The 20,039-nt window shown below is 42.5% G+C and overlaps 1 protein-coding gene across 2 annotated transcripts in view; it reads left to right on the forward strand.

Annotated features, from left to right (window-relative positions):
- The window catches only part of LOC109883585 (far upstream element-binding protein 3), a 65,026-nt gene that overhangs the window by 19,851 nt on the left and 25,136 nt on the right, over nt 1-20,039 (forward strand). For both annotated transcript variants that reach the window (XM_031806549.1, XM_020475616.2), the window contains exons 8-12: nt 7,220-7,318; nt 7,444-7,548; nt 7,672-7,774; nt 8,327-8,427; nt 9,380-9,521. In XM_031806549.1, the coding sequence (XP_031662409.1) occupies nt 7,220-7,318; nt 7,444-7,548; nt 7,672-7,774; nt 8,327-8,427; nt 9,380-9,521 (550 nt within the window). The remainder of the gene's footprint in view (nt 1-7,219; nt 7,319-7,443; nt 7,549-7,671; nt 7,775-8,326; nt 8,428-9,379; nt 9,522-20,039) is intronic.

Genomic DNA, 20,039 nt, shown 5'->3' on the forward strand with positions numbered 1-20,039 from the left:
TTTCAGTGACCAGATTTTCTGGCGCTTTTCGATGAAACACACGCTCTGTTATAGTCACAGCCGTGATTTAACCAGTTTTAGAAACGTCAGAGTGTTTTCTATCCACACATACTAATCATATGCATATACTATATTCCTGGCATGAGTAGCAGGACGCCGAAATGTTGCGCGATTTTTAACAGAATGTTCGAAAATGTAGGGGGTCGACGTAAGAGGTTAAAAGGTAATTTACCACCTTCACAAGTGCAGTCTCAGTGCTATGATGGGGTCTAAAACCAGACTGAAGCATTTCGTATACATTGTTTGTCTTCAGGAAGGCAGTGAGTTGCTGCGCAACAGCCTTTCAAAAAAAAAATTTGAGAATGGTACCAACACATCCTCCGAGAGCATCTTCTCCCAACCATCCAGGAACAGTTTGGGGACGAACAATGACTTTTCCAGCATGATGGAGCACCTTGCCATAAGGCAAAAGTGATAACTAAGTGGCTTGGGGAACAAAGCATCAATATTTTGGGTCCATGGCCAGGAAACTCCCCAGACCTTTATCCCATTGAGAACTTGTGGTCAATCCTCAAGAGGCGTGTGGACAAACAAAAACCCACAAATACTGACAAACTCCAAGCATTGATTATGCAAGAATGGGCTGCCATCAGTCAGGATGTGGCCCAGAAGTTAAATGACGGCATGCCATGGTGGATTGCAGAGGTCTTGAAAAAGAAGGGTCAACACTGCAAATATTGACTCTGCATCAACTTCATGTAATTGTCAATTAAAGACATTGACACTTATGCTTGTAATTATGCTTCAGTATTCCATAGTACCATCTGGCAATATCTAAAGACACTGAAGCAACAAACTTTGTGAAAATTAATGTTTGTGTCATTCTCAAAACTTTTGGGCACGACTGTAGACCTTACACTGAAATGCCAACTTACGAGGCCCTAAACAACAATGCATTTTCAAAAAATACAGATACAAATAAGAGATAAAAACAACAAACAAGTAATTAAGGAGCAGCAGTGAAATATCAACAGCGAGACAATAAAGGGGGGGTACCGATACAGAGTCAATGTGCGGGGGCACTGGTTATTCGAGGTAGTATGTACATCCTAGGTAGAGTTATTAGTGACTATGCACAGATGACAACAGAGAGTAGCAGTGGTGTGAAGGGTGGTTGAGGGAGGCACTGCACATTGTTTGTTAGCCATTTGACACATATGTTCAGGAGTCTTATGGCTTGGGGGTAGAAGCTATTTAGAAGCCTCTTGAACCTAGACTTTGTGCTCCGGTACCACTTGCTGTGCGGTAGCAGAGAGATCAGTCTATGACTAGGTTGGCTGGAGTCTTTCACAATTTTATGGGCCTTCCTCTGACACTGCCTGGTATGGAGGTCCTGGATGACAGGAAGCTTGGCCCCAGTAATGTACTGGGCCGTTCGCACTACCCTCTGTAGTGCCTTGCGGTCAGAGGCCAGGGCAGTTGCCATACCAGGCAATGATGCAACCAGATGCTCTTGATGATGCAGCTGTAGAACCTTTTGAGGATTTGAGGACCCATGCCAAATATACACGACTGTCATGGTGTGCTTGGACCATGTTAGTTTGTTGGTGACGTGGACACCAAGGAACTTGGCGCTCTGAACCTGCGCCACAGCAGCCCTGTCGATGAGAATGGGGGCTTCCTCGGTCCTCTTTTTCATGTTGTCCACAATCATCTCCTTTGTCTTGATCACGTTGAGGGAGAGGTTGTTGTCCTGGCACCACAAGGCCAGGTCTCTGACCTCCCTATAGGCTGTCTCGTCGTTGTTGGTGATCAGACCACTGTTGTATCATCGGCAAACTTAATGATGGTGTTGGAGCCGTGCCTGGCCATGCAGTCATGAGTGAACAGGGAGTACAGGAGGGGACTGAGCACGCACCCCTGAGGGTCCTTTGTGTTGAGGATCAGCATGGCGGATGTTGTTACCTACCCTTACCACCTGGGGGCGGCCCGTAAGGAAGTCCAGGATCCAGTTGAAGAGGGAGGTGTTAAGTCCTCGGAACCTTAGCTTATTGAGGAGCTTTGAGGGTAATATGGTGTTGAACACTGAGCTGTAGTCAAAGAATAGCATTCTCACAGAGGTGTTCCTTTTGTCCAGGTGGGAAAAGGCAGTGTGGAGTACAATAGAGATTGCATCATCTGTGGATCTGTTGGGGCAGTATGCAAATTGTGGTGGGTCTAGGGTTTCTGGGATGATGGTGTTGATGTGTGCCATGTTCAGCCTTTCAAAGCACTTCATGGCTGCAGCCGTGAGTGTTACGGGTTGGTAGTCGTTTAGGCAGGTTACCTTAGTGTTCTTACACACAGGGACTATTGTGGTCTGCTTGAAACATGTTGGTATTACAGACACTGACAGGGAGAGGTTGAAAATGTCAGTGAAGACACTTGCCAGACACTTGCCAGTTGGTCAACGCATGCTCGCAGTACACGTCCTAGTAATCTGTCTGGCCCTACGGCCTTGTGAATGTTGACCTGTTTAAACAAAACACTCACTAAACCCTAAACCTCAACTAAATCTTGTAATGCATAATGTGGAAATTGAGCAAGTTGAAATGACTAAACTGCTTGGAATAACACTAGATTGTAAACTGTCATGGTCAAAACATATTGATGCAGTAGCAGCTAAGATGGGGAGAAGTCTGTCTATAATAAAGTGATGCTCTGCCTTAACAACACTATCAACAAAGCAGGTCCTAGCGCCCTAATTTTGTCGCACCTTGACTACTGTCGTGTGGTCAGGTGCCACAAAAAAGGACTTGGCTCAGAACAGGGCAGCACGGCTGGCCCTTGGATGTACACAGAGAGCTAATATTAATAATAACCATGTCAATCTCTCCTGGCTGAAAGTGGAGGAGAGATTGACTTCATCACTACTTTTATTTATGAGAGGTATTGACATGTTAAATGCTCCGAGCTGTCTGTCTGTACTACTCGGACACCCATGCGTACCCCACAAGACATGCCACGAAGTCTCTTCACAGTCCCCAAGTCCAGAACAGACTATGGGAGGCACGCAGTACTACATAGAGCCATGGAACTCTATTCCACATCAAGTAACTGATGCCAGCAGTAAAATTAGATTAAAAAAATTAAAAAACAGATTAAAAAAAACACCTTATGGAACAGCGGGGACTGTGAAGCAACACAAACATTGGCACAGACATGCATACACACACGCACGATAACATACGCTCTATACATACACGTGGATATAGTACTGTAGATATGTGGTAATGGTGGAGATGGAGTGTTGTGAAATCTGTGAATGTATTGTAATATTTTAAAATGGTTTAAACTGCCTTAATTTTGCTGGACCCCAGGAAGAGTAGCTGCTGTTTTGGCAGCGGCTAATGGGGATCCATAATAAATACAAGGGTCTTACTCACATCGGCTGCGGATCACACAGTCTTCTGGAACAGCTGGTGCTCTCATGCATGTTTCAGTGTTTGTAAGTAGTTTAGCTCGTCTGTTAGTCTCTTGTCACTGGGCAGCTCTCGGCTGTGCTTCCCCTTGTCGTCTGTAATGCAAGCCCTGTCACATCCGGCGGGTGTCAGAGCCGGTGTAATACGATTCGATCTTAGTCCTGTATTGACGCCTTGCCTGTTTGATGGTTCGTCGGAGGGCGTAGCAGGATTTCTTATAAGCTTCCGGGTTAGAGTCCCTCTCCTTGAAATAAGGCACAGACTTTGTGTGGAAAATGATTTAAGATACAATATATCTCAACATTGCAGAGTTATGTGCATGCTTTCAAGCACACCCTTCTCATTAACCTGTGGTGAGTTATTCACAATTTTCTATTAACAAATATATGTAAGATGGCTAAATAAAGATCAAAAGGATTATTGATTATTATTATATTTATATTTGTGCCCTGGTTCTATAAGAGCTCTTTGTCACTTCCCATGAGCCGTGTTGTGACAAAAACTCACACTCATTCTTATGTTTAATAAATGTATCGTATAGTGTGTGTGTGGCAGGCTTACAATGATGGCAAAAAAACTAAAGAGAGTGAGTGCTCTGACCCTGGTGCTAGAGAGGGTACGCAGCTGGAGGTTGAATATTTGAAGGAGTACTGGACTATAAAAGGTTTGAGAACCACTGCTCTAGCCTACCATACTAATCCTCTATAATAATGCCACAACTATCCCTATTACTACCATTACTGATGCAGCACTACCAATACCACTACTGCTACTAGGCCTGCACCGCAATTTTTTTCACAACCATAAATACTTCAAGACAAGCAATCACAGTTTCTACAGTCTGTAAGTATCAAGTAATTATGATGTTCACTATTTTCCTTTGTTCCCTCATATGGACAGAAGGCCCACAGGATTGTTGTTTCTCCGTATGCACCCTACTTCACTCTGCGTCAGTGGTAGGGCTGTTGCAGTGACCGTATTACACCACACCGGCGGTCATGAGTTATGAAGACAGTCAAAGTCCATATCACTGTTTAGTCAAGGTAATTAGTCTTCTCCAAGCTCTGATGCTGCTGATGGTCATTTTTTAGCCTACCAAACTTGCTAACTACCTGGCACTCAGCACTCTATTGTCCCTCTAATCACTCGGACATCAATACAAATTTAATCGAAAATCTAATCAAACACTTCATGAGAGCCCATGAGCTCATGTTGCACAATATTTCTATAGGCTATGCAATTGCGTGAAGGCCTTGTAAAAAGAGTGGGATCGCATCAACTTTCTATAGACTAGGCCTACTATATTTATTTCTCAACTTTACTAATATTAAGCACATTGCTTTTCTTTAAGAAGATAAGTGCTTATAATGGAAATAAATAGCCTAATAGTTTATCAACATTTAAAGCTAAACGTTCTGATCTGTTGCGTCAGCCACATTGCGTAGAAATGTTTTTTTGATGCTAGTGGTTGTATTAATTTGGGATCTATCGCATCCCACAAACCCAGACTATGTTTGGAATATTTATTTCTCTCATAGAATAGGTCAACATTTGTACTATGGGAGGATAATAAGATTGTCATAGGCTAGTGCTTTTGCTGTTCGTTAGTCCTACTCATCTTGTTGGCTGACAAAGTAAAGGTGGAGACAGTTCTTCCAATACCTTCAATATGCACCTCTGAATTGGATAAGGAAGCACACAGTTGCGTCTCTGTGTCGGTCTTCAGCCTGTTAGAAAGACCCGATCAGGTGATGGAGATGTGAGAGGTTCTTCGGAACATGCAGCACTCGGGGAGAAGGGCACAACTCAGCTCTAGGGGCCAAGGGCACAATGGCCACTGGTCGCAAAAGGCCTGGATTTTTTTAGGATGCATTACGGCCACACCAAGGGGATGCTGTGAAATTCGAGGCATTATCAAGTGCTTGTCAAATTGTGAATGAGAGACTGATGAAGGGTGTCCAGCCTGCACAAAGAAACAGAGCTCATGCCTTTCAAGCTACTTTTTTCAAATCATCATTAGTCTCATCATGCAGCCTTTAAAATATATAAAAAATCTAAACATATAGCCCAATGTTTGTAGAACAACTAAAGTTACATTAATAACTCTAAATTAAGCATATAGGAGGACCCATTCCATTGTTAACCACTCAACACAGAATAGCTGCATGTGCTCACTCCCTCAGATTGTGTGGAGACAATATCCTTTCTATTTTATTCAACTTTGATCAGCTATATTCTTCATATTATAAAATAATGCCAAGGGAATTCTAAGCAAATCTTATCTGCTAAATGAAATAGTGTAGCCCACAGTATTTGGCATAGCCAGATCAGGACCTAACATAAGGACAAGTCAGAGTATGCTGTTCTGTTTTCTGAAGTAGACTACATTTTCTTCATATCGTGTTCCTTTAGACCTGTCTAAAATAAATGATGTATGTATTAGACTTTTTAAAATGTAGATGTTCGAACGGTCTGCATCGATGGCTTGTAGGCTAAGTGTGGAAGCCAGGAGATGCTAAATGTGTTTATGTTAATGGTCAGTTACCGTGAGACTGACAGTTGTTTGTTTCACAATCACCGGCTGACCAAATGTTGTGACCGCCACAGCCCTAGTCAGCGGTAGTCACTAATATTTCTGGGGGAGCAACTTTTGTGAAACTACCTTACTGGGCAAGCCACCATACCAATTGGAGAGGAGGGTTGGGGAGGTCACACAGTCAAATTGCTTCATATAATCTAAACGGATGATTAGGCTATCAAAGCATTATTTCTCAAGTTCACGTTTTATATTTACATTTTTACATGGAGTTCATATTGGCTACCCAAGAAGGTGGTTTGGTTCATTCTATCAGAGAGATCTAAAAGCAGAAGCCTATAGCGAAGGCTCTAGACTAATCTTTTCAAGTTCCAAAGCCTATTCAAATATTGGCTACCCAAGAAGGTGGTTTGGTTCATTCTATCAGAGAGATCTAAAAGCAGCAGCCTATAGCGAAGGCTCTAGACTAATCTTTTCAAGTTCCAAAGCCTATTCAAATATTGGCTACCCAAGAAGGTGGTTTGGTTCATTCTATCAGAGAGATCTAAAAGCAGCAGCCTATAGCGAAGGCTCTAGACTAATCTTTTCAAGTTCCAAAGCCTATTCAAATATTGGCTACCCAAGAAGGTGGTTTGGTTCATTCTATCAGAGAGATCTAAAAGCAGAAGCCTATAGCGAAGGCTCTAGACTAATCTTTTCAAGTTCCAAAGCCTATTAAAATAGGAAACGTTTTTATCATCTCTGCAACATAAGAGCCTCGCTATTTTGCAAAATGCATTGCATTCCTGTCTAGTCATTTGAACTCTTGAACATACACTATCTTCAGAAAATCTAACATGGACCATCAACCCGATTGATTGTCTATTTTAGGAAATTCATTTGATAAAAAATTTAAAAAAAAAAAATGCTGGCCTTATTGCCATCATCTCAAAAGTTATAAATAACAGAGCAACATTTCAGTCTGAAGGAAGTATGCTTTGAAGTGACTGAAAGGTATTTGAAAGTTCAGGAAAAGACCAGGCATAATGATTAAGCAATCTTTGTGTATGATCTATAGAGAATCAATTCATTTCATTCTGTGTGGATTTGTCACCCTCTGTTCTTATGGGCCTTGTATGGCTTTTGAGTGTCATAGAGGGAAACAGAAGACATGGATGTGGGAGTCTTGGCTTTCAGGAATGGGCTCTACTAGGTGTTTACCGTGTGTGTTTGTGTGTGTCAGGAGAGAATAGGAGTGAAGATGATGATGATCCAGGATGGCCCCATGCCCACCGGGGCGGACAAACCCCTGAGAATCACTGGGGATCCCTACAAGGTCCAGGTGAGACGGGAGGCCTGACTAACGTTATACAGGGCAACTACTGTCAGGCTGCTGCATGGCGGGGACCATTGACTGCCATGGTGCACACACACCGTCACGTGAATATCACTTTCTTCTCCCCATAGCAAGCTCGGGAGTTGGTGATCGAGATCATCCGCGACAAAGACCAGGGAGACTTCCGCAGCAGCCGCAACGACTTTGCGTCAAGATTAGGCGGAAGTACTTTGGATGTAAGAATGCAATGTGCATGCACCAGATGTCCAGGGAATTTCACATCCCCTTACTAGGGTGTCATTTTAAACACACCCTTGATGTTTGAGCTCATGTGCTTCTGACCTTTTCCCTCCCTATAGGTAGCTGTGCCCAGGTTTGCAGTGGGGATCATCATCGGCAGGAGTGGTGAGATGATCAAGAAGATCCAGGCTGATTCTGGAGTGAGGATCCAGTTCAAACCAGGTGCGCGTCGAACGTTTCTTTTTACATACTGTATGTCATATGGATTTCTCTTCATTGTAGCGATTTAATTATATCGGGGGAATGCAGTTTTCCCTGTTTCTTATCATACCATAACCAAGTGTGTATGTGGAAAGAGGACTTTGATTCTTTGTGTCGGTGTGTGCCGTATTCAAAATGACAAAAGGAAACTGAACGACCAGTTGATAAGCTTTGATTATGGTATCCCAGAAGGTGATTAGCGTGTAGTGTGCTGCACAAGTTTTGAGATGTAAAATGGTCACATTCATATTTATCACCCACCAGTTTTTTTGTGGACCCCAGGAAGAGTAGCTGCTCCATGTGCAGTAGCTAATGGGGATCCTAATAAACTAAACCCACCAAGCGGAAGCAAATGTACTTCAAAGGCTGTTGAAGAATGGCGTGCACCGTTTTGGGGAAACGTGCCGTTCAGTACAAACTGTCATGCAAACGTTGAATCTAACTGAACACAGTCCTGCTTTCAGTCACCACTGTTGGCTTAGTGCGTACTCTACTTCCTACTCCCACCTCCAGATGATGGCATCAGCCCAGAGCGCATCGCCCAAGTGATGGGCCAACCAGACAGGTGTCAGCATGCTGTCCATCTCATCAACGAGCTCATCCAAACAGCACAGGTACACACACACCCAGAACAAACAAATACCGCTCCAGTAAACACTCAGAGCAAAGAACACATGCACACTGCACAGAACACACACTTTCCTTAGAAGTAGAGTGTACACACAAACGCACCACTGCCAGCAAACACACACTTGGCACAGAACACACACCAAGCAAGCACACATACCACTCGTGATCCTTATTTTCCAGTCAATTTGTTTTTCCCCATGCTGCGTCTCGACCTATGTGTGTGTCCCAAATGACGGCCTATTCCCTACATAGTGCACTACTTTTGACATGCGACCATAAGGCTCCGGTAAAAAGTAGTGCCCCGTGTAGGTAATAGTGTGCCATTTTGGACTCGCCCCATACATAGTGCACTACTTTTGACATGCGACCATAAGGCTCAGGTCAAAAGTAGTGCCCCGTGTAGGTAATAGTGTGCCATTTTGGACTCGTCCCATGTTGCTTGTTTTCTGGCGTGTATCGCTCAGGTGGCCAAGACAATTACCATTTAGATCTGCAAATAAGTACTGCTACTCCTGGTCAAATACAGCTAACAGATTAGTCATACGTTTGGTTCTTTGTAAGTGCAGATGACCTCAAGCAAAAGTACACGTTTGCAATGAACAGGATTGATAAGATACATTATCGGATATATTCAAATATTTGACGTGTGATATATCACAAGGACATTGTAAAAGAATTCCACTCCATGCTTGGGTTATGATCCGGGGTATAATACCTGTACGAGCTGGTGAGGGTCTCCTTGCTGTATGTAAGAAGTTTGAATGTTTTATCATTATGAATCGCTCATTAACTTTTATATTCTCATTGTATTTATTGTCTGTAATTGTCTTAATGTCCATTGTCTTCGCTTGATGACATGTTTTAATGTATGAAAAGAGCTGCAATTAAAAGTTCCCCATGGGGATAATAAAGTTATCTTATGTGTGATTGGAGCAGGAGCGCGATGGCTTTGGGGGCTCTGGAGGACCAAGAGGAAGGGGACGAGGCCGCGGGGACTGGGGCATGGGCTCACCAGGGGGACTGCAGGAGGTCACCTACACAATACCCGCTGACAAGTGTGGTCTGGTGATCGGCAAAGGTACTGCAACTCGGTCCCTCAGTGTTCAAAGCAGGCTAGGGCAGCGTAGAACCTCGGAGCTACAAACACAAGTGGATATCGTGCGGAACACTGAGATGTCCGAAGTTCCCTTCAAACTGTATCGAACCGTTATAGAAAATATGGATTGTGTATTTACACAACTTTTCTCATCTTTTAGCTAGATGCTGTAATTATCGCTTGTGTTTTCTGCACATGTATGCCTAAGCAATATTTATGTTTGTCTGAAGCCTACAAAAATGTATTGGGTTTTTGTTGCATTTAAAGGGCCAGTGCAGTCAAAAACGTTTGATAAGAGCTGTTTGAAAGGACCGCCTAAAGTTTCTGTTTTGTAGGGGTGGAGTTTTGGCCTGCCTGGTGACATCACCAGGTGGTAAATTAGTTAAGAGCAATCAGAATGAGTTCCAAACCTCTCTGCCAATAACAGCTTGTTTTCAGTTTTCCCCGCTCCACTCAAACCACTCCCAGACCACTTTCTCAACGTGCGTCAATCCCATAGGAAGTCTATGCCAGAAGCAGCTGGGTGGCCAGTCTCCCCCTCTCCCCACCTCCTCCTGCACTCATGTGTATATGGCTTTTAAAAGTGACATTGTATGTAAAGTGTCTAATGAGAGGGACAATGCATGTAAGGTAATGTGACAAATTGTTTCGGTCTCAAAATAACAGCCCCATGGACATGAATGAGGGAATGACTGTCAAATTTGCTTATTTGCTATTCATGCTCACTCTATTGCCTGACCATTTAGTGAATTTGCTTGCCGCGAGGGGGGGGGGTGTACTTGTGTTTTGGGTCGGTTGACAGCGGGCGCGTAGAGAACAGACGACTCATGCGAATGGTGTTCATTTAATAAAGTTAGATCAAAGTTGTATCAATGTCTTCAAGATCACATAATGATAGTATTCTACACAACAGCATAGTATAACGTTACTGTAAGACAGAAACACCACCACATTTCTCCCTACCGCCCCCGTTGTCCTAGAACTATTTTCCTTAAGTATTAAGGAATGTTATTACTTCAACCTTGTGAACGTGACAAACTGACACTTTTTCATTTTTTGTCAAAAACAACTTTAGTTCGAAGGAATGCCTTTTGATTTGACAGCCTGCACATGTTCATTTCGGCCAGAGACAACCATTAGACCCGATTACTTGTTCATTTCGGCCAGAGACAACCATTAGACCCGATTACTTGTTCATTTCGGCCAGAGACAACCATTAGACCCGATTACTTGTTCATTTCGGCCAGAGACAACCATTAGACCCGATTACTTATCATTTCGGCCAGAGACAACCATTAGACCCGATTACTTGTTCATTTCGGCCAGAGACAGCCATTAGACCCGATTACTTGTTCATTTCGGCCAGAGACAACCATTAGACCCGATTACTTGTTCATTTCGGCCAGAGACAACCATTAGACCCGATTACTTGTTCATTTCGGCCAGAGACAACCATTAGACCCGATTACTTGTTCATTTCGGCCAGAGACAACCATTAGACCCGATTACTTGTTCATTTCGGCCAGAGACAACCATTAGACCCGATTACTTGTTCATTTCGGCCAGAGACAACCATTAGACCCGATTACTTGTTCATTTCGGCCAGAGACAGCCATTAGACCCGATTACTTGTTCATTTCGGCCAGAGACAACCATTAGACCCGATTACTTGTTCATTTCGGCCAGAGACAACCATTAGACCCGATTACTTGTTCATTTCGGCCAGAGACAACCATTAGACCCGATTACTTATCATTTCGGCCAGAGACAACCATTAGACCCGATTACTTGTTTCTACACATGAGCTTAGCTAGCCAACTTCGCCATGACATCGCCCTCAAGTGATCTTAATACTGTCTTTGCTATTATTTTGTAGTTAGCGCCTTAGCTAGGGCGTCATTACGACAAAGGTAGTTAACTACAGCGTTTAGTCAACTAAGCGAGAACTCTGTGGAAAGGGGCTTTCCATGACGTTTGGGTATAATGTCTGTACTCACGGGGGAATGGCCACTGACTGGATTAACTTTACATGAAAGAAAAACGTTTTCTCATTTAGACGACTATAACATCACATTTCATCTTCTCACAAATAGTTTCATATTTAATCATATACATTCCCCTACATTTGGATGTGACCCTGACAACTGGGAAATATACATTTTTGTAAAGAAAATATCGCAATTTGAAATGCTTTGTGAGCTCATTTAAATATCTTTATAGTTCAAAAAGTATAAATGCCTTGAAGTATCTACTCAAGCAATCCGAGTTGGAGCAGTCTGGACATTTGGAAGTTGTTTTTTTTGTTAATAATTGAAGCTCTAGAGCGGGCTAAAGAAACCAAATAATAACATGAAGAGTATGTAAGAAATCTAGAGTTGTGCTTTGACTTCAGCAAGCACACATAATAATAATATTAACTAGTTGGTAACTTTACAAGGGAAGTTGTGGGGCTTGCTAAAGTTCTTTAAAATCATTTTTGTGGAATTAGTTTTTAATTTGTTTTATTATTCTAATAGTGAAATCATTTCAAATTCCCATCCCTAGTCAGTAGTGGTGAGTAGCAGTAGTTGAGTGGTCAGTCATTTTTTTTCGTTGTGTTCAGTAGTTGTGGTCAGTAGTTGTCCGTTTTTTTGACAAGTAGGTGTGTGGTTCAGTTGTTGTGGTCTATAGATTTGGTATTTTTTGCACCAAATTTGAGCTAAATACATTTTTTGTGCATAACGCAAATTTCTGGGATCTTCTATTTCAGCTCATGAAACATGGGACCATCACTTTACATGTTGTGTTCATATTTCTGTTCAGTGTATGTACAGAACCTTTAGGGGTGACATATATAAAGGAGGCAATATAACCCTTTTTGGATCCACCTAGAACAGTTGTTAGTTGTTGTGGTCTAAACTACAGTTGTTGCATGTGAAAACTGAACGAAGGGCGATGTGAAGTGATCGGGTGAAGTATGAATCGAGTGGACGGAGAAAGCTTCGCTCTATCCAATCAGAGGTGTACAGATTGCCCCTCTTTTTACAGACAGGTACACTTGCCAGTTGAATTATTTAGAGCACGGAGCATGATCCTGTGAAGGACGAAGCTAGTGAGCATTAGAAATGTTCTGTGTCATTCCAGGTCGTCCAGACTGGGGATGCATTCAAAATCTTAGTGTTGGCTGTTCGGTCTGAAACAGATACACAAATCTAAGAAATTTGTTGAGCTATGAAGACGTCTCCCCCAGTCAAGTGGTTGTGGTCAGTAGTTGTGTGATTTCATAGCTGTGTGGTTCAGTAATTACGTGGTTAGTAGTTGTTGTGTTGGTCAGTGGTTGTCATCAGGAATTGTGTGCATTAGTTGTGGTCAAAAGTCATGTGGTTAGCAGTTGTGGTCAATCGTTGAGTGATTGTGGTCAGTAACTGGTCTCTAGTTTTGGGCCATTGTTGTGGTCTGTAGTTGTGTGGTAAATATTTATGGTTCTGCTCAGTGGTTGTGGTGTGGGTGTGGTTAGTAGTGGTGTGGGTGTGGTTAGTAGTTGAGTGATTGCGGTCTGTAACTGGTCTCTTGTTTTGGTCCATTGTTACAAGTGTATGCCTTTGTTGGCTCTCTGTGGTCGCCGGCTCATCTGCTGGGTAGATTGTCGACAGAACGTTTCTGGTTTGTCCACCAGAGATCAGTCTTTCCTAATTGTAGCTTGTTATAATGGCTACGTCAGGCGTACCATATTCTGACAGAATGTAAATATTCTACATTCCCCTCTCTCCCTCGGTGACATAAGGATACTTCATATTTTCAAGTTTAGTACTCAGAACCCATCAATAGTTATAGTTGATACGTGTTTAAATCATTTTAAGTTAGGATAGCCTGAGTTATACTATGCAAATGTTATATGTTGATAAAGGATTTAAAAAGTAATAATACGTTAAATTGTTTTCTTCTCTCATCAATCTACACACAATACCACATTGACAAAGCAAAAACAGGCAAACATTTTTTTTTAATGTATATTACAGACCCTTTACTCAGTACTTTGTTGAAGCACCTTTGGCAGCAATTACAGCCTTAAGTCAAGTTACAGAAAATGTTGATTCAGTTACTAAAACAGCTGTAACTTTTTATCAGAATATAGTTTTTTTTGTTCAAACAGCAGATTGGAGTAGCAGACGACGGTGTAAACACTAACTTTTTGTCTAAGTTGCTGCAAAGTGGTCAAAGTAGCTGATCTGTGTCAATAGTTGCCTTATTGCATTTACAGTGAATCGAAGTGATGTCACAATGGGGCCTTGAGGAAATCTCAATTAAGTTGATAGAGGACAAAAAATGTATTACCTTCAATATAAAATGTATAAAAAAAGTTGTATACAATCACACAAGGAGGAAATGCTAGAATTTGCAGACGTTACTTGAACCGAAATACACAGACAAGGAACTTCAACAGATGGAAGATTACAGAGAAATGAGAGAGAGAAACGGAGCAGGCAACGGCTCAGGCAGATGTCCCAACTCGAGACATCTGGAAATTGGTGGTGTACCAGTGCTCAATGCCTACTGAAGACAAGTGTCTTTGCTGCACGGAGTGGGACCTACTTATGCCACCTGTGAAGAACCTAGAATTGTCCGGCAACGAGACGTTGATCTGAGAGCCCCGCCTACTTTGTGTAACCAGTTACAATGATTTTCCAGCTCTCATAAACCCAGCCGATGTAGAAACTTCTTTTCCATGTGCCAAAAATAAACTGGAAAATAAACTGGAAGAAGAGACCTCGGCCTGAGGGACCTAATGGCCAGCTGTCAGTAAAGTAAGTAGTGGTAGTTTATTTTTTTATACATAGACTTCCCAGCGTTACAGTATTCATAGGCTGTGTCAAATATGTGACCCGACCGGTTCAAATCGGTCTTATGTATAGATTTTTTATTTTTACATTGTATAAAAGTATAGACTCAGAGCTACAAAATGGTATATCATACACTGCCAAATCATGTCGTTACTACCCTGCATGAATCTGCTGGGTAGTAGGTTCAACCAGGTTCAATGTAGCTAGCTAACATTCGGCTCGAACTAGCCATGCAAACGCCTCTGGGATACGAATAATATCAAACGCGTAACGTTAGCTCGGGAGCCAGTCAGCTAAAGCCAGTCAGCTAAAGTTAGCTAGCTAGCTAACACTACACTACACTTTAGCTTGAAATGAAACCACTTTCTTTCAAAATTAGAAATGTGTAATATCTGAAAATGTAGCTAGCTAGACTATCTTACCGTATACTACATCATGCATGATGGACACGTCTCCCTGTCACGGATGCCATGCCATGGTTGCCCATAGTTTGAAGATGTAATCCGGAGACTGGTGTTTTCTTCACCTTTTTAGCGATCATACTCCACTTTTTGGAGTCAACACTTATGCAGCTCCATTACACAATACATTTTATTTAAAATCTGCATTGTACAGGATTACCTACACAGACTGACCAGCTCAAATAGACAGAAGCCTTCTATATGGCAGACCAATCTGATCTCCTTTCTCGGCATGTCCTGCCCACTCATTATCTCAGCCAATCATTTCTAGTGGGAAGGTTGCTGGCTTTTTCTGTGGCTAAACCAACTAGACTCGTAATTTAACTATTGTATGTGTATTTACAAGTTTGTTATTAAGGCACATGAAAGTTCTCATCTTCCAGAAGGCATTTCTGCCAAAAAATGCATATTTGATGCAAAGAAACTTTCAAATGGCTCTCCTGTGAATTAGTGACTTACGACATACGCCTAGTTTCCTGAAACGAGTCACATATGTCATTAGTCACCTATATGTTCATTAGTAGGCCTACCTAGTGTTATTCTGCTTTCACACAGCTAGCCGACTTTTTTTTCTACCATTTGTTTTCTTGGCAATATAGACTTGAGGCTTAAAGAGCAACAACTACCCCTCCCCCACTGATGTCTATGCTGGATTCAAGAAGGCAGATGACGCCATCAGAATCCTTTGAACAACCTTCCACCCATGGCTCATCACCTTTCCCTTCCGTTAGTTTCTATATCTCTTTTTCTCATTATATATGTTTTGCTTTTATACTGCAATTCTACTTTTAGTTGCCAATGTGTACAAGATCAAATAGTCCGTACTATACATGCAACACATAGCGTTGAAAAATCCCAATTGACACCTGTGCTATGGATGTATAACAAGACCAGAAACAGTATTATCACTTCCAATTGTTTTGAGGGATAATGATGCATTGTAGACTTGAACATTTACAATTGAGGAATGAAGAACATGTATGACTTTTATTTCACAGATGAAATCCGTAATAATATATTGACAGTATCTGTAGAAAATTCCCTCTGGACCATCTCTCTGACCCTGGGAGTTAGGGAGACATTTGTGATTATCAGGCTGCATCAAGTAGTTTACCATCACCCAACCAGAGCCTAACGATTGTCTTGCAGGAGAGGGCAATTCACACCTCTGTTGTTAGGGAGGTTACTAGGGAGCCTTCTAGGAGAGTTCCAGACATTGTGATTATCAGGCTGCATCAAGTAGTTTACCATCACCCAACCAGAGCCTAACGATTGTCTTGCAGGAGAGGGCAATTCACACCTCTGTTGTTAGGGAGGTTACTAGGGAGCCTTCTAGGAGAGTTCCAGACATTTGTGATTATCAGGCTGCATCAAGTAGTTTACCATCACCCAACCAGAGCCTAACGAAGAGGGCAATTCACACCTCTGTTGTTAGGGAGGTTACTAGGGAGCCTTCTAAGAGAGTTCCAGACATTGTGACAAATTCTCCCTTGGTTTCAGGGTCAAAGAGAGGGTACAGAGGGGATTCTCTACAGCAGTGGTTCCCAAACCTTTATTGTGCCGTACCCCTTCAAACATTCAACCTCCAGCTGCGTACCCCTCTAACACCAGGGTCAGCGCACTCTCAAATGTTGTTTTTTGCCATCATTGTAAGCCTGCAACTCACCCTGTATATAGCTTACCTAATTTCTCATGTTCTTATTTATCTTTGTTGTGTGTTTTTGATCTACCTTTATTTTATAGTACTACGTTGATATTGATATGAGGTTGCAACAAAGGCATTTCACAAAATGTTTTGAAATGTGCGATACTGACTTGAGTAGTTTGCTACTATTCTGTACATCAAGAAATATGTTCTAGTTGGCCTGAACTGGTTTTTATTAGCATTTGTGTGATGGCTGTGATTATGGAGTGGGAACGTTAGTTTTCTCCTTTTCCAGCTACAGTTGTAAGGGGCAGGGATCGGTTTGCAGCTACAATCTCCGCTATGTCTGGTCTTGGAAAACTGGCTATGTTCTTGGGTGGTCTTCTTGGAAGTTGTACATGGGAGAGCGCGTCCCTGTACACTACTGTCTTGTCCTCCCATCTTTTCAGCACACACTCTGCCAGGTCCAACTATACTCAGCAAAAAAAGAAACCTCCTCTCACTGTGTTTATTCTGCCAACTTAACATGTGTAAATATTTGTATGAACATAACTTTATTCAACAAATGAGACATTAACTGAACAAGTTCCACTGACATGTGACTAACATAAATGGAATAATGTGTCCCTGAACAAAGGGGGGGTCAAAATCTAAATTAAGTCTGTATCTGGTGTGGCCACCAGCTGCATTAAGTACTGCAGTGCATCTCATGGACTGCACCAGATTTGCCACTTCTTGCAGAGAGACGTTACCCCACTCTTCCACCAAGGCACTTGCAAGTTCCCAGACATTTCTGGGGGGAATGGCCCCTAGCCCTCACCCTCCGATCCAACAGGTCACAGACATGCTGAATCGGATTGAGATCCAGGCTCTTTGCTGGCCGTGGCAGAACACTGACATTCCTGTCTTGCAGGAAATCACGCACAGAACGAGCAGTATGGCTGGTGGCATTGTCATGCTGGAGGGTCATGTCAGGATGAGCCTACAGGAAGGGGTACCACATGAGGGAAGAGGATGTCTTCCCTGTAACTCACAGCGTTGAGATTGCCTGCAATGACAACAAGCTCAGTCCGACGATGTGACACACCACCCCAGACCATGATGGACCCTCCACTTCCAAATCGATCCTGCTCCAGAGCACAGGCCTCAGTGTAATGCTCATTCCTTCTACGATAAATGCGAAACCAACCATCACCCCTGGTGAGACAAAACTGCGAATCGTCAGTGAAGAGCACTTTTTGCCAGTCCTGTCTGGTCCAGCGACGGTGGGTTTGTGCCCATAGGCAATGTTGTTGCCGGTGATGTCTGGTGAGGATCTGCCTTACAACAGGCCTTCAAGCCCTCAGTCCAGCCTCTCTCAGCCTATTGCGGACAGTCTGAGCACTGATGGAGGGATTGTGCTTTCCTGGTGTAACTCGGGCAGTTGTTGTTGCCATCCTGTACCTGTCCCGCAGGTGTGATGTTCGGATGTACCGGTCCTGTGCAGGTGTTGTTATCAGCTGTCCGTCCTGTCTCACTGTAGTGCTGTCTTAGGCGTCTCACATTAGACATTGCAATTTATTGCCTTGGCCACATCTGCCGTCCTCATGCCTCCTTGCAGCATGCCTAAGGCACATTCACACAGATGAGCAGGGACCATGTTTTTCAGGGTCAGTAGAAAGGCCTCTTTAGTGTCCTAAGTTTTCATAACTGTGACCTTAATTGCCTACCGTCGCTAAGCTCTTTGTGTCTTAACGACCGTTCCACAGATGCATGTTCATTAATTGTTTATGGTTCATTGAACCAAGCATGGGAAACAGTGTTTAAACCCTTAACAATGAAGATCTGTGAAGTTATTTAGATTTTTACGAATGATCATTGAAAGACAGTGTCCTGAAAAAGGGATGTTTCTTTTTTTGTTGCATTTAGAAGGTATGTTTTGTTGTAAATGTTCTTAGCAACCAAGGTTTTGGGAAAACCATACTATACCTGGGTGTGCCTGACGAGAAATTAAACTGCAATTAACTATTTTCTATGTTCCGCATTAAGATTTACACACTAAGTCTGCCTGGTGTCTTCTTTTCCCGAAAAATAAGATTATCCAATGACAGAGAAGCATTACTTGGAAAATAGTTAAATTGTGTAACTTTTTTCAAAACAATGACTGTGATTAGCTTCTCCCAAACCCTAGACCATATGTCTCCTGTTACCATGGCCCTTAATAGAATCCATGACCTGTCCCTTGCAAAACTTCACATTTTACCTGTCAGTTTTTTGTTGTTGTCCGTTTGTACAGCAAAAATATGTGATGTTAGGGGTACTCTAGAGCCAGAGTTGGGTAACACTGATCTAAGGTGTAAGGTATACAAATTTGAACATGTTGAAATCTGAAAAGCTTGTAAGAGTAAAATGTAACCCCTCACATGTGCTACTTTATGGGTTGGTTCTGGCTGACTTGGATCAGTCACTTTAGGTTTTCTGTGACATACTGTATAGACCAGGGTTTGTTGAAATTTGGGAAAGCCGAAACCTGGAAAACTGAACTTGGGAAAAAAAAGTGAAGTATGCAAAAAATATTAACAGATTTTAAACGGCCATACCTGGGTGATTACAGGTTTCAAACCCAATATCCTTGCATTGCAATGCTCTACCAAGAGGCATGACAGGGTTATATGCTTTTGTTAAGCCTCAATTTAATATGATTTATAAAGCACAGGTTTGTCATATTTAACAGTGCGTTGTGTCACATTTGACATTGGTGGTTGTGTCAGTTATACCACATTTTATAAACCCTCTCCAAAGTGTGATGTGGTTATACATTTGTTACACTTACAGTGGGGCAAAAAAGTACTTAGTCAGCCACCAATTGTGCAAGTTCTCCCACTTAAAAAGACGAGAGGCCTGTAATTTTCATCATAGGTACACTTCAACTATGACAGACAAAATGAGAGACAAAAATCCAGACCAACTAGGAAAAGGTTTCTTACTATATTTTATATTTTTTGTTAGAAATGTTATTGGTTGCTTTTTTCCCCCTCAGTTCATACTCTATACAAAATCCCCATGCCGTTGCCTACTTGAGGTGCGCGGCCGTCACCAACACTTGTTTAATGTGAGTGGGCCTGAGTCTAGATCCGAGGGCTACCTATCCTGTCTTTGAGCCATCCCAGACATCCTGGTATTTTCACAATCTGCATAGCACATGTAGTGTTTCAACAGTTCTGCCTGCGGCTATGGAACCCTGATCTGTTCACCGGACGTGCTACCTGTCCCAGACCTGCTGTTTTCAACTCTCTAGAGACAGCAGGAGCGGTGGAGATACTCTGAATGATCGGCTATGAAAAAAAGCCAATTGACATTTACCTGTGAGGTGCTGACCTGTTGCACCCTCTACAACCACTGTGATTATTATTATTTGACCCTGCTGGTCATCTATGGACATTTGAACATCTTGGCCATGTTCTGTTATTATCTCCACCCGGCACAGCCAGAAGAGGACTGGCCATCCCTCAGCCTGGTTCCTCTCTAGGTTTCTTCCTAGGTTCTGGCCTTTCTAGGGAGTTTTTCCCACCGTCTCACTGGCTTCTTCTCTAGC

Source organism: Oncorhynchus kisutch, linkage group LG27, assembly GCF_002021735.2.
Source record: "Oncorhynchus kisutch isolate 150728-3 linkage group LG27, Okis_V2, whole genome shotgun sequence".
Taxonomy (NCBI): domain Eukaryota; kingdom Metazoa; phylum Chordata; class Actinopteri; order Salmoniformes; family Salmonidae; genus Oncorhynchus; species Oncorhynchus kisutch.